Raw genomic sequence first — 27,693 nt, 5'->3', positions numbered from 1 at the left:
TAGTTATAAACAGATTGAACATAATTTCATGTTGAAAATGATACCTCCTTGTCTGTCTATAATCACAAAATGTTTTATAAGCCCCATTATTGTGTTTTGCTTCCCATTACCCTTTTAGAAAAAAAGGGAAAATCGAAGGTTTTTCTTTCGAATCGTCTGAGTTGTTTGACCTCCTACTCGTCACGTGACGAATATTATCCAATTAGGAGCGGGTATGAAGCTGGCGCCTCACAACGTCACTTCAGCCTGCCATCTTTTTGCGATTTCCTTTGAAGTAAAACGATTACCAAGTGGGGCCTTTCCTTCTAAGTTTGCGACTGTAATTCGCCACCGATGGTCTACGAAGTCATGCTTTTAGCATGACTACTTCGAGTTGTGTTTTCAATGGAGCCGATTTGGATGATTGTTGCTCAAATGTATTCGCATTGGTGAGTATTAAAAGCGTGGTAATGCTGTCCACTGCTCGGGGGTTCTTACACGGACTCATGTCACATGTTACCACCATCTATCCTTCGAATAACTGCTCTGAACCTCAAGAAACCTTACACTGAACCGACGATAAACTCCCCAAGGTGTTCATTTACCGAGCTAGGCACCGGTAGAGGGCCATCAAGCTCAAAAGAAGCGACAATTTCGTCTCTAGACAGAAGATCGTTAACTGTAAACTCGGAGGCTCATTTCAGTTGTTCTAAAGTGTAATACGAATTTACCTTCTATTTATCCAACGGCGGAATTAATTCATTCTTAAATATTCCGTATAATTACCCTAGTTTAGGAAGAATCCTCTTACTAGATACAACTGATCTGGCTATGGTAAAGCACCGGATTTTTAGTGAGATTTTATGCACGAGTCTTTTTGGCCGTGTTGACACCGTAACCTTACTACATCTCGCCTGGTGAACGATAAAAAGCGAATCACAATTATTAGCGCGTATATAACTGCACTCCTTACATTTACAAACAACTGTCCAAGGCACCTTGCATCCGTTTGCTAAGTCTATCCAAAGGGTTTTATTGTTTGTCTTTTAGACCCTTGTTTCAACTTGGTGTTACAGTCAGCGAATCAACACATTTTGAATCGTGGGATCTCTTCTCTCCTCTTCATCACACGGCTCTAGACAAACATCTCATTTTGTTTCCTCGAATTCCCAATTATCGCGAGATCGTAACAGCTATTTTGATACGAGGATTTGTTTCTAGCCTCCAGAGTGTCATGTAAGCACTTTGTGATTTGAGGTTATAGCATTGCCCTGCATTTTTCTTAACACATTCACAACATCACAACGGCAGACATCGAGACCTGCATATCCACAAACGGCGGCATTGTCCCAGACTTACTGATCTAAAATGTTTAACTGGATTTAATTTCTCAATGTTTTCATTCGCTTATGCATAGCACTTATTGTTGGTTGATGTATGGATTTTCACGTATTTTCCAAGCTCTCCTCTTGACTTCTACGCTCGAGATTCCGCTGGTATGCCATGCGTGCAAACCACTTATTCGAATAATTTCACTAAATTTCAATCGGTGTTAAAGTGTCGAACTAGGCTAATCCTTCATAGCGATTTGTGATCGAGCATATTACATTATTTATTGTTCTGGTAAGAAAATCTTTTTTTTGGAGGGGTATCTCCTCTATCTATTCACATTCAGTAGAGTACTTCCACGTTCATGATTTCTAAATCCCGATAGTACAGGTAAACAGGAGAAAGAACACATTTAACTTCTCAGCCTAACAAGTTAGTCTTTCTAATTACTTTCTGCAAGGTGTATTCAAATGATTGTTTGCTCCAAATCTTGCTAAAACCGGAAGCTCTCTGTTATTTTGTCTGCCTGTGAAATTTCAAGTTCGCCAATCGGTTCAAAAAGAGTCACTTGTCGCTTTCACCTCTCGACTTCATTTCACTTGCCCCAAGAACTCAAAAACAACAATCTTTTCCCTCCGCCGTGTAAGATTTGCTGGTAAACTGATTACCCAAATCGATAAGCTTTTACATGCTGAATACTTCCATACTGTGTTTTTTATGATTCATTCTGTTAAAGGATATGTTTGTTATTGTCATCGAACGTTCGACCCCGTGGACGTGTGATTCTCTTCAAATATGGACTTAAAAACTCCTAGTGCATTTGTTTTGATTGAAACATTTGATGATCTATCGAAAAAAAAAAATGCGTTGTAATCGGGCTTTACAGTGCTTAGCTTGTGGTAGGTTTTTGTTTTACCGTATGATTATATATGTATTATATTATTTTGGCAAAACATATTTGTATGTATATATTTTTTAACCTGATAAGTCGCATGTAGCATTTATCACCTATGCAAATAAACTCCAATTGAAAATAATATATCCATTAAGGTAGCTTTACTCTTTTGGTTATTTTTCATTTTTCCGTTAGAGCAACAGATAAACGTCTTTATTGGCTTTTGGCCATTGAAATATCTGTCCGTCGGTGCATTAGATACAGCCCACAGTGCTCGTAGATAATAAATAGCCATTTATTGCTAAACCCATATTGACTTATTTGAAGGTGTGCATTGCAGCAGTTATATTAAGCTGCACTAGAAGTTCCTGTTTTTTTTTTGTTTTTTGTTTTTTATCGATTTTGGTTTGAGATAGAGCTTGGGCATTGCAACAGTGCTCACCTAATCAGGTTTTCATTTATTTTAGAAGACAAGATTAAATGATGAAATAAGCTGTTCCTTTCCTATTGAACTATTAATTTAGATTGTTTATATCATTTGTGCAAATGTCACAATATATACCCTATATGGGGCTAATTGAAGTTTTTTTTTATATAAACATCTAAAACACACAAGCATTCTGTAGTTTGTTAAATATTTTTGGCTGTAGAATTAAGCCTGTCAAGACATTTAACTCCCTCTATATAAGTATACTCAATAGGCCAATTTAGTACCTTGATCAAAAGTAAACAGGCAGTTTTCTTGTAGTTAGATGTTGTATTTTTGTGGCCTTTAACCTTTGCTGTTTTTTACCCTTGTTATTGACCTTTCAGACCATCAATTTACTTATTTATGTTTGATCCAAAAGGAGCCATGCACTACTGGAAACTCTAGCTTATATTATCCATAACTGTTTTAATATGGCAATTATTGTGTATCTAGCACCTAACCACTATCCACAGTTATTAAGTCATGTATGTAACATAATGTTTACAGACTACAGTGGCACCCTGATTAAGTCATTTATTGCACCTTGTTATTGCCAAAAGGTTTCAAAGCATAAGAAGGATACATACATTTTCTGTATCTTAATTTGCAATAATATCAAACACCATACTGAACATCTAGTCTTTTACTATATTATCATGTACTGCATATTATTATTTAATTTTTTTTGCTACTTTTATTTCACATTTTACATTTATTTACTTGTTTATAAAATTTAATAAAAAAAGTAAAAATCATAAATTTGCACGTTGAAATTTCAAGTTTACAGCACACGTGGTACAGTGCTTCAAGATTACACACATACACTCTTTTTTTTTATAAGAACCTTTTTATAAGAACGTCCAGCCTGAGATTTCACCAATTTTTTATAACGTGCCGTGGCTCAAATATCAGAATTTTTTTTCTTTTTTTAGCCCTGATGCGTTCTAAAATGCAGAATCAAATTGTCCTCATAGTAACAACCTTATTATTGCTATTGATCATAAGTGTAATTCTCTTCCTAATATTTTTTTGGTATTATATTAAAATTGAAGAACATTGTTAAGAACATATTCAGCCTTAAAATGTCCCAAAAATATGAATATATATATTGTTTAATTTCTGCTACTGTACATTTATCAGCAGTTAATATGTCTTTAAAACGCAGAAATCATTCATTGCTAGCCTAAGCAATCCTGGCAATCTGTGCTGTCAAGGATTATGTGTACTTTATCATTAATCCCTAAGGTCATGTTAAAGCCTGTCTTATCTACTCAATTCGTGGATTAGTCAAATATCAGATTAGTCCTCTTCTATTTGCCAGCATGGACAGTATTGTATATGAAGTTCTTTTGGACTTATTGGCAGCTCACAGATTGTGAGTGTCAAATTGATCAAATCCTAATCACAGGTCTAATGTACAGTACAAAACACTCAATCCATCTTTTTTTGTGTCTATCGTCTAAGGGATTGCTATTGATTACACTCTAACACTGTTAACTTGAATCTTCATCAAGATGACTTGAATGAAGATATTTATTAAAATTACTCCATAGGAAATTCTAAGTTATCCAAGCTTGAGTTATTGGGTTCTGCCATGTAGTTGTAAGTCTGTCTTGAATTTTCCAAAAAATAAAATATTTTGCTGCCCTATTCAGGTGACTGATGATGATATAAAATGTTTTTTATGACAATCATTCTAGAAATGGTGTTTCATTGGTTTTTTAACTTGTAAACAACTGCTTTCATTTATCACTTTCTTTCTTCATTATGTACAGGATGCGATTGTCTCTTTTTTATCAACAGCACCTGCACCATCGATCAGCTTACACTTTACTAGGATAACCCCTCGTAGTATAAACATTTTACAAGACTTTGATTTGAGTGACACAAATCTCTCCACTAATCACTAAACAGATAGATATTTTGTTCTACCCTTTAAACACCTTAGTGATGATCATTTTCAATATTATGTGTGTTTTTTTTATAAAACTGATCGTTTACATTAGCATACAATTTGCTCTTCCCGAATAGTTATTGTTGTTATTTGTGTAGAACACTAAAAATCTCCATTTTCTTTAGTTAATATCTCCCTTGAAAAACATTAGATTTTTTTTATTGTTTTTGAGACTACTTAAAGAAATAAAGAAATGCGTGCATTGCTGTTGATAAAGTAGATAAACAGATCTGATATTACAGTCATAAACGTGCTCCAAATAAATTAACATTAATGGTGTTTTTGTCAGAATACGATGTTGCAGCTCCACTTAGCTAGGGTTGTTATTAGTATGCTTTGTCTACTATAAATGCTGGGTTAGGATAAAAGTCTGGTTAGAGTCACTTGGAAATCAGGTGTTTAAACTTGTATTGCTTTTAATGATTTTTTTTTTCTTTTGCAAAATTGAGTCAATAGAAAATGATTTTAGATATCCAGTTTCCTAACAGTGTCATTTCCAAAGTTTTGCCACCTCTGTTGGCCAACATATTAATTGAATGAAATTTTCGACAAAAATATTTCCATCAACTAAGAAGAAGAATTAGTGTTTATTTGGGTATTTTTATTAAGTGTCAATTTCTCTATGATTTATGATGTTCTTACAAAATAGCATAAAGCTATCTTAAATTTGCAACAGAAATGGTATTAGATTAAAAATCTAGAATAAAAACTCATTTTTTTGGTGGGGGTATGCACTTTTACACTTTAAATGAAAATCTCTTAGCTTGTATTACTACTTTATTTATTTCATTATGCTCTTATGCTATACCATTTGGGTGATATGCTGAACAAGCAGTATCTAAAATTTGTTGCCTTTTTATATTAATCCAGTCTTTTTACCAGCTCAAAATTAGATTTCAGTTTTGCTTAAATGTTATCTAGACAATCACTATTACCTCGTTTATCATTGTATTTTTCACATAACTTTTCAGGGTTTTATGTACCATATTTAACTAATTTAATTTATCTGCCAAATGTGTTTTCCTGTTCTAAAGAGTTGTCAATCATGGTTGAAGCTCAGTTAATTGGAAGCCACAAACTCTTCAATTTTAATTAAATCCAGTAAAAAAGTGAATAGTTATAGCAAAGATTACCCTTAAAGGCATTGTAATAAATTATACCACATCTTCATTTTATAGCTTGTTATTCTCTGCTAGTAATAACTATTTCTTGTGTCAAATTAAGAATGACTCACTTTTTCTTCAAATATTTAATCTGTCTACCCCATTATTATGTTCGTTGCCTTTTTATAAGCCTAAAATCAAATCACATTTGTGTCTCTGATTATGTAATCAGTCTAATAACATTGTAATCAGACTGACTGGTGCCGACAGACAGATATAAATTCTGCTTTGAGTGTTTTCCCTTTTCTTCTTATTCTATTAATAGAAGAATATAGTTCTCCAAATTTTGCCTCCATTTGGTGATTAAGCAGATTAAACCTACATCTTTGTCAAATTTCTTTGCATTAGACACTACTGTACATCCTTCACCAATTAACAAAAAAGGTGTTTTATTTCAGGAACCTATTAAAAATAGGAGGGAGGAGGTGAGACAGGGAAGAAAGGAGATCAATGTCATTCAATCCTCTCTTTTTTATTAGTTTTTATAGCTGATTTTTAGAAACATTTATCATTTGAGTACAATGAAGTCTAATTGATGTTTCTTTTTAACAGACTGATTTATGTGGCTTGAAGTGGAAGAAATTTGTTCATGCCGGCCATAAGCTCCCTCTGCTATGCGTCTTGGACGACCCTATCCTCTCATCCTTTTCTGCTGCCCTAGCACAAGACATACTGTGTTCCTGGCGCTCAATTTCCCCACCCTCGCACAAGCCAAGACCTGGCACTACCAAGTTTACTTCATCTAAAGAGTTCTGGGTTTTCTGGTATGGCGATGAGCCTAACCTTACTGGGATTGTTTCAAGTCAGTTAAAAGGTATGTACATTGGAATGCACATAAGATAAAATATTTGGGAGGTATCAGGAACGATGGCCCCAGGGCACCGTCGCCCCATTCACACTGCGAACGATCGCCCCACTCAGATAGAACCATGTACTCGGCATGGTTCTGATAATACCACAAGCGTAGAGATGGTAGAGACCCTTTCTTCGAAGGGAATCTTTCAAAGTTTTTTTTTCGAATTTTCTTTTCGTTTAGTGATCGAAACAGACTTTTTACGGACTTCTGAGTCGTTATTAAACAAAAAAACTTCATACTTAGAAACAAAGAAAGGACTCTGTATAAAGAACATCATTTAGCATAAGAATTATTTCTCTACAATGTTTATTCACATTATTTACTGCCGAAAGTCAGCCCAATAACAGCGGTATTCTGCTACCGCGTTCTTCACAAACAAACAAGAATTTTATCGTGGCTTCAGCTAATTGTGTCGTCTAGGGAATTAAAATTCGCAATTGCTTGATCAAAAATAACTACTATGGTCAAGAATACTTGCTGCTTCGAAAGACCAAAATACAACACATACTGTTATTGAAAAATAAACATTGAAATTCGCAGTTGCTTGATCAAAATCACTACTGTGGTCTAGAATATTCGCTTCTTCATGACTTTCTTGCTTCAAATGACAAAAATACAATATGCTGTTATCGAGAAGTAAACATCGAAATTTGCTGTTGCTTTATAAAAATAACTACCGTGGTTGAGAATATTCGCTTCTACATGACATTTTTGCTTCAATGACAAACATTTTTAATTTGGGGCAATTGTTCTCTGAGTGGGGTGATCGTACTCAACTATGATGGGACAGCGGTACTCAGGGGCGATCGTACCGTAATTCAGCTCGCGTAAGCAAGTCAATGCGAATGTCATCATGAGCAGAACACACTCACAAATATTCCATTTAGTCAACTGTAGTTAGAGCAGTTGTTCAGTTACAGTACAACTCATGTATTTCTTAACATTATTGTTAGTAGAGTAGCTGAGGCCCATAAATTAGAAAACTGTTTTAAACCCTCATAAAGTAAAGTTTTTACCTTGGTGTTTGACCCTGACACAATCATAAGATTTATCCTACTTTTGCAGGTTTGTCACTAAGAAATTAGCCAGTTAGTTGTTTAGGAAATTATGCCAGCTGACTAGAGAACTTCTATCACCAGCCATAACCTCTTTCCACGCCAGGGCTCAGCGGCTACCCTACCTTTGAACTTCAAAACTGCTAATTGTTGTTTTCTGTACAACTTTTGCTTTGTGTTGAACTTTTTCATTTTCTTTTAGCATCTACCCAGGGTTGCTGGGAGGATGGTTTACCACACGAGCCAAGATGCATGCTTTTCAAGGCTCTTCATAATTTATTAGAAAGGTTTGTAGTGTAATTATCATTCTTGAGCCTTGGCCCAACACATCCCAACTGTTTGTAATTGCATTTGGCAGATCCTGAAGGAATTATAATGTCCCTTCTAATAAAATAATTACATTACATTTTTTTTACAGTTGTCAACTTATTTCGAATTGTTGTCTGCTGTTGTTTATTGTTATTGTTATCATTTACAGGTGTTTATTGTCAAAACGGTTTGTACGTTTTGGGAAATGGTTTCTCAAACCCAATGAAAAAGATAATGCAAAGTCTGAACCAAGGTAAACAAGAAGGGTGCCTCTACTAGTGATGAGAATGATTCGTATGAAAATTATAATGATATTCCAAACAATAATTCTAAAGATGAATATTATTGTTATAAACCATGATGTTGCTGTTGATGGTGATGATTTTGATGCTGATGATAATGATGGATTATAATTATGATGATGACGGTGGTTTTGACAGTGATGATTTTGATAATTATGTTTATAATGATGATGATGATAATGGCGGTGTTGGGGTTGATTTTGTTGATTATGTTGATGATCATGATGCTGGTGAAAGTGATGTAGATGGTGGTGATGTTGATGGTGATTTTAATTATTGACTGATATAAAATAATGCTTATGGCCATAAAGTTGATAACCATGATGATAATGTATAATAATTTTTCACTCTTATTTCCAGTGATCATCTGTCGTTTTCCTTTTCATTCTTTGTCCATGGAGAGAGCTCAGTTTGTGCTGCTGTTGAGATCCAACAGCATCCTCAGTTTAGGGCGCTCACTCTGGACGACCTTGCGTGTGCAGCAACCAAACCTGAAGGGTTGCAAGGTCAGTGCCAAGCGGTCTCGTGCAAAGTTTCCAGTTAATTGAATCACCATGGACGCCTGATAACATTGATTTCCCTCTTTTTCATACATTTCTATTTGGATAACTTAAACTCCTTGCTAATTCAAAATGTTTTTTTCCCTTGAGACTCCAGGTTAACAGAGTTCCACTGGTAGTTGATTCCTCATAAATCTATATCCCCCCCCCCCATGGGAGTGGTGTTGCAGGACTGATTTCCAGGGTGGATCCTCTCTAGGGCCTCACAATCTCACTAAATCATGTACATGATACCATGTTCTGCTTGGCACACCCAGTTTCACTGAGTCCCTATGGCCTGCCTGGCTTTCTGACTGGTCATGTCTACCATGCCGACAATGCTAAGACAAGCAATTTGCTGGAAGAGTGGCGCAAGTTCTACCCCTTGGACATCACCCCTTCCTGGACGACAGGGTCATCGTCTGTCCAGGACATTCCTGCCATGGTGGTAGTGGTGCATGAAGACTCACAGATGATCTACCCATCTGACCATGTTATGGTTCCGTGCCAGGAAGACCAAATCACTGGTTGGTAGTCATTCCAGAAAATATTTGTAATGCATTTCACAATGCATCTTTTAAACATGAGGTTTCGCTATAAAAGGGAAAGCTCCTCCCACCCTCGGGCTCAAATTTGCAATTATAATCAGAACACTGCCATACTAGCAGTCAGAAATTGTAAGCCTCCTGTAAAATTGCTCTGAGCAATGGAATAAAACTATTTTTGCACAGGTAACAAGAAAGTTGTGTTAAGAGATTGATAAATTAATTATTTGCTGTCCACTCACGTTTTCGGTGCAAAATTTAAAATTTTGCGCTATCCATAATCTTGCGCATCTGCATAAATTATCTTGCGCTGCAATAAAATGTTTGTATTTTAAAGTGCACACAGCTTGGTATAGCATTATTTTCCTATAAAAAGAACCATTTTAAGTGGACAAGTCTAGCAATGATATTTAATTTGGTTTAGCATATGAAATTTGACTTTAGCCCTCAAAGCAATTACGCTGACATGCTGACTCATTGATGGCTGATTGATCAGCTTTCCCTTTTATAGTGTAACCTCGTGTTTAAATGCATTTTCATGTGCTGCTATGAATGCTAAATCAAATCCAATTTTTTCCAGCTGCCTTTGTCCACGTTGCCGTCATCATTGCTTAAGATCCCTTGTTATTCAGTCCTTTCACCCTAACCCACATCATGCACCCTTTTGATTTTCAGAATCACTTGCACCAAGCACTGACGCACTGCAGTGTGCCTCTTCCTCATCTCTCTCATTAACCCCTCCGGCCTCCCCCTCTGATCCTGTCACAACAGATGCAACAAAGGCTCCTGTCCCTTCCAAGCCTCCTCTATCACCCTTCATGACACCCTCTCCAGATACTGCGACAGAAAAGGTCACACCACTACCAAAAGGATCCCTTAGCACTTTGGAGAAAAAGAAGTTGACCCAGACACTCGTGCAGGATGTATGGCAGGACATAACAGCCCCAAAACCTCTTCCAAGGTTATTTATACAAAACTATTTTGACCTAGTATGCGGGTTGTATAGGAACTTATGGACCAGATATGTTTTATGGCTCTAGAGAGAAGCTCTCAGGACATAATATGATGCTTTATAAGTTCTTGTATGGCCAAAGCAAATGAGGTCAATGAGATATTTTTTTATACTGTATACAGCATTTTGAAAGAGTTTTGTAACCACAAAGTTTGCTTTATTTCTGATGTGCCTGTTTGGCCTGTTAAGCAACCAGTTAAATAGTAAGTAGCATTGTAGCTTTTTAATGCAATCCAAGTCTCATGCAAGTTGTGTAATCTTAACTGTATGTTAGATGAGTCGCAGGATTGCATCTAGGCTTGCAGCAGCCTTACTAAATCTATCCGAACAGGTTTGATTCCCCACTCAGTGCTGTAAAGCAAAGAGGAAGTTAACTTCTTGATCAGTTTTAAAAGTTCAGTCCAACCAATGGAGGCCCAATACTGTTTAATTTATAACCTTTAATATCCCCAAATTTAACCTCTATAAACTATTGAGAAAAAGGAAATACTCAACTCACCATAAAAAAGATGACCAAGGTTGAGGTAATATTGGCCCTTATTTTAATATTTTGAGCAAAGTATTGAATATGTATTTTATCTCTACAGTAAACTCATGGCACCCAAGCTAGTGGGAGGCTTTGCCAAGCCTGAGCCATCCCCCATGCCCTCCCCCGGTGGGGAAGTCAGCCTGATAGGACAACCTTTATGGGAATTTGAGGAGCCGTTCAAGCGTAACTCCTGTACTTGTACCTCAAACAGTAATATCAGCAGGTAAAATGTGCCTTAAAAAGCACTTGTTCACTTGTTCTACAATGTTTAATTTTTTCTTCCATTTTAAAGTGAATCTGTCAGCCTTTCCTCTTGTTTTTTTTTTCTGTGTATTATTTGCAGGTAGAAGTACTCAACAAACGTTTTAGTAGAAGTACTAAACAAAACTTCATCTTAAGCATACCACATTTGATGGTTAAAATCGTCAAAGAGATTGTATGTCAATGTCATTGGATTCTCTTGATGGCTCTATAGATGCTATATAACCAATAGCAGTAGCTAATCAAGAAGTTTATACATTTTGACCTATACTTCGTTGTTGTGTATTTTCTAACTTAATGCCAGATGCGTTTTTTCTAATTTGTATGAATGTGCTCTGATCAACAGGCCTAAACCTCCAACACAAGTGCGGTCATCGTTTGGCATTGGCCGTCCCATTCCATCTCCAAACCATCCACTACCCTCACCACAACAACAGCAGCAACAACAACACACACAGACAACCATGAAATTAAAAAAGGAGAAAAAGAAGCCAATCGTCCCCTTCCACCATCGGCCACTAATTGGAAATGACAGCCCAGATGCTTTGAAATGTCACTTTGCCATGGCAACAAAAGGATTGCCTACAATGAACATATTGACAACTCTCAATCAGAAACGGCACTCAGATGCCGCAGTGCCTTATTCAGTTAACAAGAGGTATGCTGTTCCCGGGCATACTGTGGCACCAAGTCCAAAACAAACAGCACAACAGCTAGACAGCTGTGAATCAGGATCTCAATTCAAACTTAAATCTCCAAAAAAGGAAAATATACCAATACAGCAACCTAGATCCTCTGAACAAGAGGGATCAACGTTATTAGGAACAGTCAAAAAGAAGGAAAGAAATCCATATGTTCTTCCTAAACTTAGCCGATATGTACTGCCGACCCTGCCTGCAGACCCACTGGATAGTCGACCCTTGTGTAGCCCTGACCTGACCACACCCACAGTCCTACCTAGTGCCACCAGTGTGTCACCCACAGTAGCAACCACACCCACACCTTCTATGGAACAGTCTGTATTCTGGCCGAGGTAAGGCATGGCTTCATGAATGCAGTCATCTGCCTACAAATAGCCACTTACTGATTCGCTTACTGAATCACAGCCTAGTGTTTTTACATTAGCGTATGGGGCCTATCACCTATGTTGAAACAGGTTCAGTTCCAAGTGTAGACATGAGTAGTATCTTTCTGTTTCTAGGCCCTGAATTTGACTTGTTGAAACTATGTGAGCTCACTAGAAGCCTGTTTTTCTCAGCTCTAGGACCAGCCATTCCCAATGCATATTAGGATTTTTAAAATAAGAATCACTTAGAACATGGTAGAAATCCCAGTTTTGGTCCCTTCCCTTACAATCATTATATTCTTTTAAGTGGACAGCACCTTTCCGTTGGTAGCAAAAGAGATCTCACTGTGTAAATAAGAAACTTGTTTTATTTTTCAACTTTATTACAGCATCTTATCTTTCTATTAATGCCTGACTGCTGACTTCCTTTTGTTCACATACAACACTATACATACAAACTCCCATTCTGTAAAGTCTCTTTTGCTCTGAAAAAGGTCTAATGCTTGAAGTGTTAGAAGAACTACTGCACACTATTTCATAGAGGCAGTAAAGATGCCATTTCAATCTTGTGTGGAATTTTTTTCCTTATTTCTATTGATGGTTTTGTATATATATATATATATATACATCTTATATCTGGCCAATTAATCTTAGGGAACTGAAGTTTACCTTTACTTTCAGTGGCAGCAAACGACCTTCCATAGACCTAGAAGTAGAGACAACACCAGTCCCCTCAAAGAAAACGAAGAAGGAATCATCAACCAAAGGAACAGGCCCTGGTCGGCCCAGGTCAGATAGCTCTGGCTCAAGTCGACCTCGCAGTCGCCGCAGCAGTTCTCACCAGTCCCCTACTGTAGCCTTCAACCCGACACCTTTCACTTCACACATGGAAGACATGGATCTTGATCCCTTGTTGAAATCTCCCCCACCTATTGTGACCCCCAAGCAACGTCATCACAGCAGCACAAGTAATGCCACAAGCCCCATTGTCCCTTCCCCAGCATCTTCTGATCACCCAAAACCTGGACGGCCTAGGAATCGTCGCCAGAGCTCTCGCAAGCAGCAGGAGGAAAAGGAGCGTCTTTTGCGGGAACAGGAAGAAGAAAGGCTCCGTCTGGAGCAACAGAGAGTCACATCATTTGAATCTTCCATGCATAAAGTGCTCCCATCGCCCCCTACTCCCCGTAATATAATGCCCATAAACTTAGTCACAGAGAAGGACCTGGCGGTCACTGAATATGACCTTGACCACATCTTTGACTTGGATGATGAAGATGACGGGGGTGGTGGGATGGGGTTAGGGATGGGTGGCAGTGGTGGTGGAGGTGGTGGCGGGGTCGCAAGTAGTCAAAGCTCCTTTAACAAGACTGCAGACCCCTACAGCACCTCCGCCACAAATATGATGAACACAGGTGTAGTGTCATCTCATGACCTTGTTCGAATGTTCCCCACCCCTCCATCGCTCGAACCTATGACCCACTCTCCTCCCTGTTCGGCGGGAAGTGAGTATATAAGTCCTGGCAGTGTGAAGACTGTAACGGCAATGAGCACTTCACCTGATGCTGTTCCTTTGGGATTGATAATGACATCTGAGGGAGATTATGACAGAATGTTTAATGCTAAGGTACGTACTGCAGACTTCCCTCTTTATTTGTTATATCTAGTGGGTTATGTAGTTATATTTATTGGGTATGTAGATATATGTACCATAGGTAATTTGTATGTAATTATATGAAGTGGGTATGTAGTTATATTTATTGGGTATGTAGATATATGTACCATAGGTAATTTGTATGTAATTATATGAAGTGGGTATGTAGTTATATTTATTGGGTATGTAGATTTATGTACCATAGGTAATTTGTATGTAATTATATGAAGTGGGTATGTAGTTATATTTATTGGGTATGTAGATATATGTACCATAGGTAATTTGTATGTAATTATATGAAGTGGGTATGAAGTTATATTTAATGGTTATGTTGACATATGTAGTGGGTATGTATTTTTAGTGGGTATATCTTAGATATATTAAATGGGTATGTTAGTATTTCTTTAGTGGGTATGCAGTTATATTTAGTATGTGTGTAGTTATATGTATTGGTATGTGGTTATATGTATTGGTATGTAGTTATATGTGTTGGTATGTAGTTATATGTTGTTGGTATGTAGTTATATGTTGGGGTATGTAGTTATATGTAGTGGGTATTTTATTGCCCAAGGTATGTACAGTAGGTATGTAAGATATGTCTACTTTCCCTTAGTGCCATAACATGTCAGTATTGCCTGGTCGGATAGCCCTTAAGCCTTTGTAGTATGTACATCCGTCATGCTTATGATTAAAAAGTGGTACACCTTCTTCAGCTTTGTCATGTCATTGTTGACAAAAGTTTTTTTTTCCAGGAGCTCAGTCCCGTGTTTGAGGTCCAGGAGGTGCAGGAGTTCCCACTTTCATCCACGTTTGGACCTATTGAAAACCTACCAAGTACCCGCAAATGCAAGTTGAAAACTCCTGAACAACTCACCTATAAGGCCAGTTGGCAGGTTCCCTCAAAAGCAGAGAACACCAATGCAGCACGGACTGATAGGTAAGAGGCAGGACATGCTAGAGAAAATTACTAGATCAAACTGTGATGATTCGAAACTCCTTACTGGAGCAATACCACAATCTTCTTGGGGGGGAGGAGTGCATCAAAGCTTTGAAATACCCAGTGTAATACAACCACTCCCATCAGCTGCCACTGGCTTCCTTATCTAATAATGTTTGCCATTGTCTGATGTATTTTCTTTTCACATTTTTTTCCAGCAGATGCATAAGTATTGAGGGGGCTTCCATTGACTGTTCACTACCCCTGGCGTCTCCATTCCTATCCTGTGCCGAACCTCGTAGCATTGACTCTAAGCACTACACTGCTCTGTCCCCGGCATCACCTGCCTCATCGATATCATGTTTCTCCACTCTACAACTCAAACAAATGCCTACTCGCTCATCCATTCTCCCCCCTAAACTCTTGAGCGCCAACCTGCCTAAAGCGAACGCTCTAACAAGAGTCCTTGCTCTATCCGACTCTAACATGAATTACTTCTACGACAAGAACTTTGACAGCAGTAATCTTTGTGTGTGTCCCGTGATTACTGTGAAAAATGACCCCAAAGGAAAAAGAAAAAAGGGATTGTCTCAGCGATTTGACTTGAAGCGCTGCACTTGCGGATATGCAGCCTATGAACTTTCCAAATACTCTCCTGGTTATGGCTTATTTCCTGAGGACGAAGTTTCCTTGGCTCCCACAGATAAAGGGAGACCTTCCACAATGGCTGTTGTGAGGAGACCTTCTTCTTCACATCGGGAAATCAAGACTGAAGGGAGTAGTAGCTCAACAGCGAGCGCTCCAGTGACTGGACTAGAACCACTGTTCACAAACCTTGTTGAGATAATTGTGGATCAGTGCTCGTCACCTTTCTCCTGCTCAGTGCTCAGGTATCAGATGCTATCCCTTGGACTTGGAAAGAACACTGGCACCCATGGGAAAGGTAATACTCTAAGAGATGTGTGTTTGACAGTATAATAGGTATTGCAGTATAACATCAGCAGTTGGAAATGGAATTAAATCATCAGACTAGCCAGACGATTGGTTGTATGAATATTGGACCCTCTTAATATCGAAATACTTTCACTGTAAAATAGACCATGCCTCACCAATAGATGTGTCTATTGTATTCTTGTGGGAGTGGTGTATCATCTGTAGTATCTGTTGGCGTGCTACATGTGTAACCAACAGAGGTGTCTATTGTATTCTTGTGGGAGTGGTGTATCTGTAGTATCTGTTGGTGTGCTACATGCGTAACCAATTGATGTGTCTATTACATTCTTGTTTTAGTGTGGTGTATTGTCTTGGTGTATTGTCTGTAGTATCCATTGGCTTGCAACATGTTTAACAATTGATGTGTCTATTAGATTCTTGTGGGAGTGGTGTATCATCTGTGGTATCTGTTGGCGTGCTACACGGTCTTCGTCCGCTTATCCAAGAGGCACTACAGAAGTCCACAAGCCGTAAGACCTGGGAGCAGCCAAACGGGACTGTGGTGCAGGGCCCGCTATCGTGGAAACAACTGCACAACGTCGCTGTTAAAGGTAGCCATGTAATCCTATTAGAATCCATTGAAGTCGAGATTGTGATGAAGACGTCCTCTGGGACAATGTGACAAGCATTTTTTCTCGCTTTGGTGCTACATTGGTAGGAAAGTTTTGTTGAGAATTTGGTGAAAAACATATAAACCTGCATACTAACGAAACTTAAAAACTTATGAAATATGATTTTATAAGTAACTTCCATTACTTCAGTTTGTTGTTTGTATCGTTGTGTGTTTACCTTGCCTTGTTGTTTTTGTTGTAGGTGTAGAAGAGTCCCCCAAGCCTCAGCCCATCCCGTCCATGCGTGTAGGGTGTGGTGGGGATTGGATGTCTCTATCCCCATTTGCGTTTCAATTCTGGGACAAGCTTTTGTTAGAACCATTTTCAGCAGCACGGGATGTGGCGTATGTTGTTGTTGCACCGGAAAACGAGTCTGTCATTAGTAGCACCAAACTGTTCTTCCGTGAACTTAGTTCCATTTACGAGGTGAGATGTGGATATTGGAGGCATCTTTGTTGGCTGTAACTTAGTGCTTACCATATGTTATAGCTTATCTCTTAGTTATTGGGTTTCTTCTGATGTTTGTCAGCAAGACTGTTAACGAGAGGCATAGAGATTAGTGGACATTTGTTAGCAAGACCGTTAGATATTTCTCTGCAAGACCAATAGCTAGAGGAGGGTAATAGAGTCAGAGAGACCAGCTGACATTTGTCAGTAAGACTGTAAGCGAGAGAAAGGCTATAGAGACCAAGAGATTAGCTGACATTTGTCGACACGACTTTTCGGGTAAGTGGGGTTAAATCGAGAGATTCTATATATAACTGTGAACTTTGTATTGTAAACAGACATGTCGACTTGGGCAACACGTACCAATCTCCAAACTGCGGGATGGAATCTTGAGAGTTGGTCAGAAGTTCCTCAAGCTGTCTAAAGAATCTGTCGACGACTGGTTCACCCAGCAGAGTAAGTAGGTTTTTTTTTATAAGAGGAAGAGGCCAATCAAGTGACTAAGACGCTTTCAATAAAATATCTTTAATGAGGTATTAAACGTCAATCGTGGATGGCTTGATTAACATTCTTTAAAGATGTCTTTCTCATTCGAATTTTGTCATCCTAACAAAGTCCCAAGTGTATGAAAGCATATATTTCCATTGGCAGATTTGGAGAAACAACTACAATATTTTCGATCGAATTTGGTGAATGAAACATTAAACCATTTTTAGATGGTTCTCGATAATTTGTCTTGTAATATTAAATCGAAATATTGGCAGACAAGGCCGTTTTTTCTTGTGTCACAAAGAAACTACTCCCCTTCAATTCGATGAACTGGTATTCTTAACAGGTACAACTGTTGAGGGAGCAAGGCTGAAGCTTTACGCTCAAGTGTGCAGATATCAGCTTGGTAAGTATCAGCAAGCGTTCATACATATATGTTATTTAATAGCTAGTAGGTCCGTATCGTGAAATACCGTGACCGAGGTCTTGAAAATACTGACCGAGGCCGAAGGTAATAAATAAAATGCCGTTTTAAGGTAAAGATCTATAACTGCGGGAGTAAAAATCCAGTTTTCGATGGTCATTTTACAAACCAACTTACTATTTCGAGCTTTGGAGGTGAGCGGGCCGGTATCGCGGGGTCGGATATCGTAGGATACCGGACCTCACGAGAGCCAATCAGAGCGCGCGATTTGATGGACACCGGACCCCGAAAAATATTAATATAGGTAGCAGCGTAGCAGTCTCATGTACATGAACCCATGGATACTAGCTACAATGACATGTCTTCTATTGAGGAGCGAGAAAGGGAACTTAGGGTGCGCGAAACTTAAGCACAACGAAATCACGGTTAGCATAAGTAGTGTAACGGATGTTTAACGAAAGTGTTAGAAAATATTAAAGATTCAGTACATTAGTTCTTAAACTTCTGTTTCTTAACTCTTATTTCTAACAGAGTCTGGATGAAACTTTTTGCAACTGATATTTGAAAAGCCCAACGAAATTTCATCTTCCCTATTGATTTTATTAGCATAACACCACTAACTTTTACACATTTGTTCCAATGATGATAACAAAATAAAACGGTTAATGCAGAACTTCGTAGAATGAAGTACGTAGAATTGCAGTGTTGTTTCGCATATAAGAACTGATGATGCCTTTTATTTTAGCGCCGTATTTGTCAACGCTAACCTTGGATCGACACCTTCTGGACAGAGATGAAAAGACATCAAACAGCAAGTTGGATACGGAGAGGTCTGGATTTCCTTACTCAGGCAGCGAGGGAAGCAAAACTGGAACGTAAGTTGAACTCTTGCCTCTTACCTTGATGGGCCTTACTGAGGTAGCGAAAGATGCGAACGTGTAACAAGTTAAACTCTTGATAACAGAGCATTAGAACTTTGTCTGTGCTAGCTTGAAATAGGGGACTCTAGTTATATAGCGTAGTGATGTTTGTCGGCAGACATTGCATGTTTTCGGAATCTCTAGGCGTAAAAGTTAAATACTTTTCTGTGGCTGTCGAAAAGATGGATTCATTTGAACGTTTTAAGTTGTACAATTAAATTTTGTAGTGGCAGAATTGACACACCCTGTCTTTCTCTCGTGATATAGACTCCTTAAACGGACAAAGTTAACTAACTCCTAGCATTACTTCCTATTTAGTATTGGAACGCCAACAACAGACAGCCGTGACCCTTGCACTTGCGACGAGGACTCTGAATGTAGCAGCGATGAGCCGCCCACCATAGTGGTCTACCTACTTGATCCATTCTCGGGCAGCGGGGCAGCTGGACGGGCAGCTGGACCGGACAACTCCATGTTTGGGTTGATGAGATGTCTCGCAGAGATGAACCAGGGACTCTCTGAGTCCGTTAGGAATAACGTTGTTTTCCAGGTAAAAAAAAAAAGGTGCTACTGTCAAATCCGTTGTATCGCGACCCGCGTTTTCAAAACACGATTTGTTTTGGTTTTATGTCCGTCAGTAAAACCATTCTGGGCCAATCAGGGTATCGCTTTGTGCACTTCTTTGGCTATCCTCTGGACAAAAACCAGACAGTGTCGCGACAGAAAGCCAGGCAACTGCACTGGGCGAGAGATGGCAAGAGTGAAAACCAAAACATATCAATGTTTTGAAAATGATGTGTCGCGATAAAACGGATTTGACAATAAACTGTTTGTTAAAAGCGGGAATTCGTACCATGACTCTTGGGTGAAGGGAGAGGAAATAAGGAGGGAATTTGGTGGCACAAAACGAGAGTAGTCTCAAACGGGAAGATGTGTGGGAAGGGGCATTTTTTATTTAGTTTCCATGCTAGTTGTGAACCAACTATGCCTATTGTGATGTGAATGTAGCCTGAACCTAGCTTTGTCTTCGTCCCAGGTTGTTCCTCTTCATCAAGTATCGCAGGTCGATACCTTAACACGCAGCAAAGACTCCTCCCTCACGTTCATTATGCAGCTCAAGTGCCTGGCCTTCTCTGTGTTTTCGCGGTGCCGCAAGACCCTTCAGCTGAGCCTTAACTCACGCTCACTCACAGGACTAGCCACTGCTGGCAGCCATGACGCAGGGAATAAGGGACGCGAAGTGGGAGCACCATACCGAGTCAACCACAAGCCGATATACACGGTAAAACATGTCACCCGCGGAAACTATCACACTCACGTTGAACAGTGATACAATACAATAAAAATTACAGTTATACAGTGATCATGCAGCAGTGTGCTGGGCCAATCAGCCAAATCACAGTCAATTATGAACCACGGTAAAACAAGTATCACGGTTAAGCACCAACAATATTCAAATATGACAGTTCTACATCGATCATGTCGCAGTGTACACAGTAATTAACCAATCACAAACCAGGATTTTCTAGCATTCGAATGCAAGCTCGAACAATAGACTTTTAAAGACATGACGGAAAAACATGACATGACGCTTCAAATAACCCCATTTCACATCGAATAAGGCGGAAAATTTTTCTGAGTAGTTAGTAACTTTTAGTAAACAAAATATCAAGTGCGACTTTTTTTTAAATTGATGCGACTTTATGTAAAGTGTCATTGAATGAGCTTTTCGTCCCTGAGCTCATGCATAGCGCAAGAATGATCAAGGAAAAATTATCTTAAAAAGCCAAAATCTAGTTATGTGCACTTCGGCCTCACAATATTTGTGTTTTGAAAATCACTCCGTAATACAAGGAACCTATAGCCATTTTAAGTCTTTTTTCTACTCGAATCTCGAATTGCGCGTTTTCCAGGTTTTTCCGTCATGTCACTTTTAAAAGCATTTAGGAAGATGACATACTGATATGACATAAATATGATACGAATGCTCAAAAGCCTAGAAGGAAACTATGAATTAAATAATTTCTTGTTTTCCGTGAATGAGACGATTTTTTATTCCTTGTGTGTGCCTTAATAATGCTGACAATATGGATCCTCTCCCTGTCTAACGAAAATAGCCCAGCCTTTTGGTTTATGATGCCCCTAATGATTCCCGTTATAGTTTGGAGACTTGTAAAAATGCTGTGCCTTGAATCGCACAGAAAATCAGTGTGCCTGTGATTGAAAAGCAGACCAGTGTGTTTTCTAATGTCCTTCACGATTTGTCTTTTCACCCCCTGCTGTGTTTGTTTTTCAGCAATACAATGGATCAAAGAATGCTCTGGTTTGTACTTTTTTCCTCTTTTTGGACCAGTTTTATTTTCTGTTATCACTTGACCGATTCGTGTCGATAAAGTCAGTGGAAGTACATTCCTGTCTGTAGGGTGGAAAACTCTCTTTGCATCACACGGTCTTTTTCTCCTACACGCTTTCTGCTCAAACGATTTAGCGAGTCACAATTTTTGCTTATAAACTCTTAGATCATTGTTGAAGAATAGCTTGAGAACAAGGCTTGTGGGATGATGAAACATAAGCCTCAATCTGAAGTTGGTGTAAATGCTTGCTTTAGCGCACGTAGTATTGGAGTATCGGCTATTTCTTGCTTTCCTAACTATGATATCTGAGCCATTAACACAATATTGGAGGTCGACAAGCTTTTCCCCCTATGTGATCACAGTGCTTGTGTGTAAAATGCTAAAAGTTTTGATTGATATAAATGTCTTCACAGTTAAAATTAATTTGAACAGCAATGCAAGCGGTGGTAAAAGTCTTCAAGCTTTTTAAATTCTTGTTGAATTTAAACAAGACGGCTTTACTGTAAACTTTTGTATTCATAAACATACTTTTTACAAAATTGTGTTAAATTTGTTAAAGCTTCAAATAAATAGACTAATACTAATACTAATACTGCTCTCAATACATAGGAGGAACCTTTGTATAACAATATATTATAGAAGAAATTTCGGTGAATCAGAACATTATTATTTTTAGTAATTTTAATGTTGTCTGGACGCAAAATGTTTTACAGAGAAGGCAATATGTTTTTCGTGTGGTGTATCGTTATATTTTTGTTCCAATCAAACTAAAGTTAATTACTGCTTTTACTCTTTCCCTTCCTTCCTACCTTGAGTGCAGCCTTTTAACCTCCTTACTCTCCCTCCCTCCCCAGGGAGAAACCCTGACCTCCAAGTTATACTCTTGCCCCTACATCCTCGACACATCTTTGACGGGAATAGAGAGCTCCGAGGACTCGCTAGATAGCATGCTGCCAAGCACACGAACCACCTCTGTCTTATACTGCGGCTACTGTCTGTCACGTGATCAGCGTTGGTTGCTCACCAGTTGTACTGACGGCTCAGGAGAGTTAATGGAGACTACGGCTATCAGTGTAGGGCAACCCCTGCGTGCAGACGGGCGACTTCACAAGTTTCCGTCCCGCACCAAGGCGTTGCGCAAGGCTTGGGAGTTCTACCTTGGTGTGGTCGCCCCAACATTATCACTATGGAGGGTGGTCATCTGCAAGATGGGTCGAATGGGGCTTGGCGAGCTTCAAGGTGAGAGCATTAGACCTTTTAAATTACCACTTAATGCCAAACACTTGTGGTTACAGCATTGTTAAAGCGTTGTTTTATTTAGTGTTCGAATAGTGAAACCTGGATTCTACTGTATATTCCACACAAGAAAGAAAGGTATCACAAAATCCAGGCCCGTATCCAGGATTTTTCTTGGGGGGGGGGGGGGGGGGTGCGAAGTCCGAAAAAGTTGACCTAATTTTTCTGTTTCTGGGTGGGGGGGGGGGAGTTCTCTGATAAATATCTGACCACCCCCGAAAAAAAGGGATTGTTACGCCAACAGGAAGTTAATTGTCTGATTTGGCTGCACACCAGAGTGATCTAGCTTATGCTTTTTAGTTTTGTCCACAAATAGCCCATCTATTGAAAACCGAAAGAAAACCTTTGGCTGTTGCGTGGTTCGCACCCCCTGCACCCCCCTGGGTACCCTCCTGAAATCGACGTTTCTCGATATAAAGATGAATCAGTTGTAAGATTTTAACTTTTACTTAACTTTTTCAAAAATTCGACAATATGGGTTCAAAATTCTTCCGAACCCATATTGTCAAATACAGACCACTGTTTCAGGTGAATTTCACATGGATGTCTGTTGAAGAACCCTTGTCAACCGATATTGGAAATCAAATTATGAGAATATATTCAAATGACCCGTTTTTTTATTTATTTTTTTATTTATTTATTTTGTGCTTTATTTACTAAATCTAATCGAAAACATAAAAACAGCTTTCCTAAATCAGCTGATGAAAATGGATGCGTTGAAACAGTTGGTACTTTGCCGGGATGGCAAAATAGGACCCAACCGATGCCCTCGATAATCGATTTTGTTGTTTGCAGACTGGAAAGAGATCCTGAGTAAGACGTCAGTCGTGTCACGTGACCCGGTCATACGGGACTCGTGCAAGGTCTGCCACGCCCTGCATTGTGAGTGCCGTCCCATAATCCTCGGCGCGTCGGTCATGATGCTGGAGCCTGAGCCCGCAGTACGTCTGTACATGGCAAAAGGTACGTCAGCTCGTCCGCGAGTTATTACTTTATGTAGCAATATGGTTAGCATTGTTCATAAAGTACAATCCGGTCAGCGGCCAGACGTGCATGGCAGAACCATTAGACTCTTTCTTTGACTGATGGGACCGTTGCTAACAAACCAGTGCAAATGGGATTAACATTTTAGAAGTTGAACAAATTCCACTTGAATCTTTTAAGCCATCTTACAATAAAAGGGGCTCTGATCTGTTGCAGAAGCACGAATTGATATATGAATGTTAGTTAATTCAGCATTCAAAATAACAACGGTATCATAGAACACGGAAACAGACCTGTGCTAATAACGCCAGCATCGCATAACGTAGGTGGAATGTCTGCACTAAGGCGAGCTGGACTCACTTCTTTGCCTTAGGTTGATATATATTTTTTTGTCTCGCTGTTCTAGAAGAGGCTACCAAAATATTTTTGCTCGTTGGTCTAGAAAGGTAGTGAAAATATTTTTTTTCTTATGCAGGTCTTGAAAGGTCAAATGCATTTTGTGCTGGACCCTCCACGCAGACTCCAGTGACGTCCATCCCCCGCCCGGACGTGTCCCGCACGTACATCAGCGTGTTCCCATCTACCTACCACAACAAGGCCAGCACCATCAAGCACCCGGACGTCAAGACCGTGGTTACCCCAGAGCCTCCCACTGATACAGTTGTCACAGATACCTCCATTCTGTTAGCAGGGGCTGACGATGATGAGAGTGATCCAGATCCCTTACGACACCTCTTCCCCCTTCTGAACACCTCACCGACGCCCCTCTCACCTGTCCTGATCCCGTCACCAGCAATCGACGAGAATCACTTGCACACCTCATCACCCCTGAACCGGACGAGCCAATTGAACGCATCCCCTGGGGTGCAGAGCCACTCTCCCTTTCAGCCAATCAGCAGGGTGTCCCCCTTCCAGCCTGTCACAGGGCCGGCCGCGCCCTCGCCAGTGCCGTGCAACACCACCGTTCCAAGTGCGGTGGCATGTGTACCGGAAGAGGGAGGCCTGCTCTTGCCTTTAGCTCAGGGATACTTTATCTCTACACTGCACACTGGCAAGGTGCCTGCTGCATTCTGGGCCGGCTTTCCTCAATCCGAGACGTCATATCCCGTGATGCTAAGGGTACATACTAACTAGTGTTTTTACCCATTGTTGTTTCATGCGCTTAGAAGAAAAGTTTAGCGCTCAGTCATTCCCGAGTAAAACAGTCGTAGGTTACACGTTTTCAATGTCGAAGTACGCGTAGAATAGAACGAATTTATTTTTAGAAAATACAAGGCAAATAAAAGTGCATTATCATTGACAGTCATTTGCGCACCTCATTTTTGTGTAGAGCTATAAGTTTTGTGTTAAATTCGTGGCCCACGAAAAACTCATGCAGTATCACCTTTAAATCATTTGTGCCGACTGTTGTGACTGATTGCCTCTATACTGTCATATTTGTAAAATTATTTAGCATGTCTTATGTGAGACAATCTATGATTGACAGGCTGCTTTGTATGTCCACGCCCCTGATCTCCACGAGGCAACCAATGGGTTTCCACCTCCTCCACCACACGCGCTCACCTCCCAGACGCACTGCGATGTGCTAAGGTGAGTTTACACATCCTCAACCCTGCATTTTGGAACAATTCTTTATTCTGACTGGTCATTTCGGCGCCCCAGGTATGTTCTTCAGCGGTTTGACGCGTTGTCCTGGCTGACAGTGGATCCGGTGTCACGTGATCGTCGCTCTTGCCTGCCAGTGCACCTGTGTATCTTATCTCAGCTTTATGACGCCTTCTCCGTCCTGCTTGACTCCACGTAACACTCATCAACGCGCTCCTTGGGCCTGACTACCGAGGTGCTCCGCGCGCGGTGCTCCACCCCTGATGCTCCGCCCAGGTTCAGCGCAGTGATATGCATGCTCGCATTCCCACCATTTTTTGCTGTCGCATTGCAGTGCTGGGATTCGAGCATGCGTGATAATTAATTGTCATATCTCCCGTTAGATGAAAGCGTGCGAGGGTATAAAAAGGTCGCATGACGAGGTACCGTCTCTTGGTCGCTATCCTCATTTGGTTTCATAAGCCTAAAAGTTACGAGTCTTTATCCCCAATCCTGGGTCGTATGGAGACGGTGTGTTGTTCACAAGACCTGTTCTTTTACAACTTTTAGTTTTTAAAACTTGCCATTTAAGTCTCGCTTCCTTGTTCACATCACAAAACGGACTGCAGTGAAACCCCGATATAACGATCATCTCTATATCTTCTCCTTCGATACGGATATTTTGGTATTTTCACCTATGTTCCGATTCCCAGCATACTTTGCGGTCGTTGAACATGACCCCGACTTTTTTTGAGTTTTGTTGACCCGAAAATTTGTTGAATCATTGGAGTTGACTTTTGCTTGAATGCAGATCCCAACTTACTAGCAATGTGAGGATACGGAGCATGTTAAGGATGTAAATTTTATTGAATGAATTCTAAACGACCATATTATAGGTTTGCTGCTTATTTATGTTCTCAACAGTCAAGCTATGATTACCCTATTCCAGTAAGATATATCGATTATAATTCGAGTTGAGGTAAAACCGGGCTACAAGGATTCGGATGTAGTTGACTACCGTATTAGGGCATGACGCATGCGCCTTGTGACCCTGCCCCCCCCCCCCCCCCCCCCCCCCCCGCGGAGGGCTGTTGATGCAAATTGTCAAATCTGTGATTCAAACAACTCGTTAGTATTTATGGTCTCATTTTGGTGCTCCAACCTTTCGTGCTTCAAAACAAGGCTAACGCTATTCTAATATGCACTTGTACCTCTGCTGTTAAGGTAGTGATCACGAGGTTAACACGTGTGTCCCACGTGGTCGCTTTTATAAACCAAGGTTGCAAAAGTAAAACAATTCAAAGACAGAAATGAACTAATATAGACTTTCGGCCGAAGTTACTGGAAGAAAAAATTGTTTTTATTCACGTGTTTGCGCATGCTCAGTGAACTATGACCCAAACAGCTGTCAAGGTCAGGGGGGAGGACAAGGCATGTGTTATAAACACAGGAAACCCAAAACTCACTAAAATGCATAACTGGTAAAACCGGTTCGTGAAACGGGGATTAAGAATGAGAATTTCAATTTCTGTGGCAGTGAGTTATTCAAACGGGGACATTGCCATTGCTAGATGACGAGGAATATCGTTATACATCTATATGAATAGTTTTGTTATATTATTTTGAGAGCAATATATAAAATATATGAAAATAATTTAATTTCAACCGTAAGATATGGCCTATACTTGTTCCTTTAGCTTAATTTTAATCATTAGTATCAACTCTGATGTACAGTTTGATTATCATGAAATGTACCGCCATAGTTAAGCTTCTGACACAATAATATATTACATTTCTTTAGCCTCACTGTGACGCTATTGTTCAGAGTAGTCGCACTGTAAATCGAGAGTTGTTAATAGATAGCGGCCATTAGGCCGGCTATAAATCGGTTTGAATTCTTGTCCCCGCGAGATGTGAAGCCCGTACAAAACTCAAAATTTGCGCCTTGAGCCAGAAGGGAACCGCTTTGAATGGTGGTCAGCGGTAGGCCTGTCAAGGCGCCAATTCGTGAGTTACAGGCAGCATTTTAGTCATGGTCTTGGGAAGACAATATCCAATCAAAATTTCACCACCGGCAAGCGAGAAAGCAGTATTTATACTGGGAATATAGAAACTAGCAAGCTAGATAATAGTGAAATTTGTAGATAGACACATGTAGATATCAAATTTAATGAATATTTGTGAATTGAAATAAGATATAGACTATTATATGCCATTTTAGTCCACAAGAATCTTGTAGCTGAAGTAACGATGGATTCAATTCGTTTTGTAAATTGATCGTTGACCACCAAGAGTAGCGATATCCTTGCATACCCTTCAAATGTAGTATTTTTATGTTCTAAACCCCATTTCCTAAATATGGTATTGACATTTTTATTGTAAACAAATACAGTCCATTATATATTGTAAAACACAACCATACGAATAAATGTTATTTACGTACAATGAATACTTTGCAGTACATCAGTAAGGACTATCCGACACAATACAATGATTAAAGATCCTCTTTCGGCCGCTATTTTGTCATCTTGGCAAAGTGTAAAGAAATGGCCATTTTCTTCTGCTGATTTGGATTGAACTCGGTAAATAAAGCATAAGATTTTAAATATTAGGTGGTTACTTTTAAGATTTCTTATATAAGTAAAAAAAAAACAGGTTCGGCTGACAGGGGTTCTTAACAAATTTTTCCCTTCCAGGGGCTAGTCGCGCCCAGGCTTCTGAAAATAGGCCGAGTACTACC

The 27,693-nt window shown here is 39.6% G+C and overlaps 1 protein-coding gene across 4 annotated transcripts; it reads left to right on the top strand.

The window, feature by feature from the left end:
- The first annotated feature begins 231 nt into the window (after positions 1-231).
- On the top strand, positions 232-27,402 carry LOC5513748 (mediator of RNA polymerase II transcription subunit 13). 4 transcript variants are annotated; one of them, XM_032383256.2, is made up of 25 exons: positions 232-428; positions 6,342-6,603; positions 7,903-7,987; positions 8,179-8,262; positions 8,672-8,817; positions 9,129-9,377; positions 10,167-10,356; positions 10,995-11,159; positions 11,544-12,230; positions 12,945-13,887; positions 14,667-14,851; positions 15,070-15,794; positions 16,219-16,395; positions 16,658-16,881; positions 17,241-17,358; positions 17,738-17,797; positions 18,561-18,690; positions 19,054-19,285; positions 19,772-20,017; positions 21,032-21,058; positions 21,944-22,328; positions 23,181-23,348; positions 23,845-24,488; positions 24,856-24,959; positions 25,032-27,402. In XM_032383256.2, exons 1-25 carry the CDS (start codon positions 360-362, stop codon positions 25,171-25,173), a joined length of 6,447 nt encoding a protein of 2,148 aa, XP_032239147.2. In that variant the 5' UTR covers positions 232-359; the 3' UTR covers positions 25,174-27,402. The 4 variants fall into 4 exon arrangements, with proteins under 4 accessions (XP_032239147.2, XP_032239146.2, XP_032239145.2 ...); XM_032383255.2 differs by having other exon boundaries at positions 10,071-10,356; positions 15,073-15,794; XM_032383254.2 differs by having other exon boundaries at positions 10,071-10,356.
- Positions 27,403-27,693: the final 291 nt, after the last annotated feature.

The sequence above is a fragment of the Nematostella vectensis genome, chromosome 4, assembly GCF_932526225.1.
Source record: "Nematostella vectensis chromosome 4, jaNemVect1.1, whole genome shotgun sequence".
Lineage (NCBI taxonomy): Eukaryota > Metazoa > Cnidaria > Anthozoa > Actiniaria > Edwardsiidae > Nematostella > Nematostella vectensis.
Note: the sequence above shows the minus strand (reverse complement) of the source record. Positions and strands in the feature narration are given on the sequence as shown.

Excerpts from the sequence above, each read along its gene's own strand:
- LOC5513748 (XM_032383254.2), top strand. The coding sequence starts at position 360 with ATGACTACTTCGAGTTGTGTTTTCAATGGAGCCGATTTGGATGATTGT. Across the intron at positions 8,818-9,128 it reads CAAACCTGAAGGGTTGCAAG|TTTCACTGAGTCCCTATGGC; the intron begins GTCAGTGCCAAG and ends TGGCACACCCAG. Across the intron at positions 13,888-14,666 it reads ACAGAATGTTTAATGCTAAG|GAGCTCAGTCCCGTGTTTGA; the intron begins GTACGTACTGCA and ends TTTTTTTTCCAG.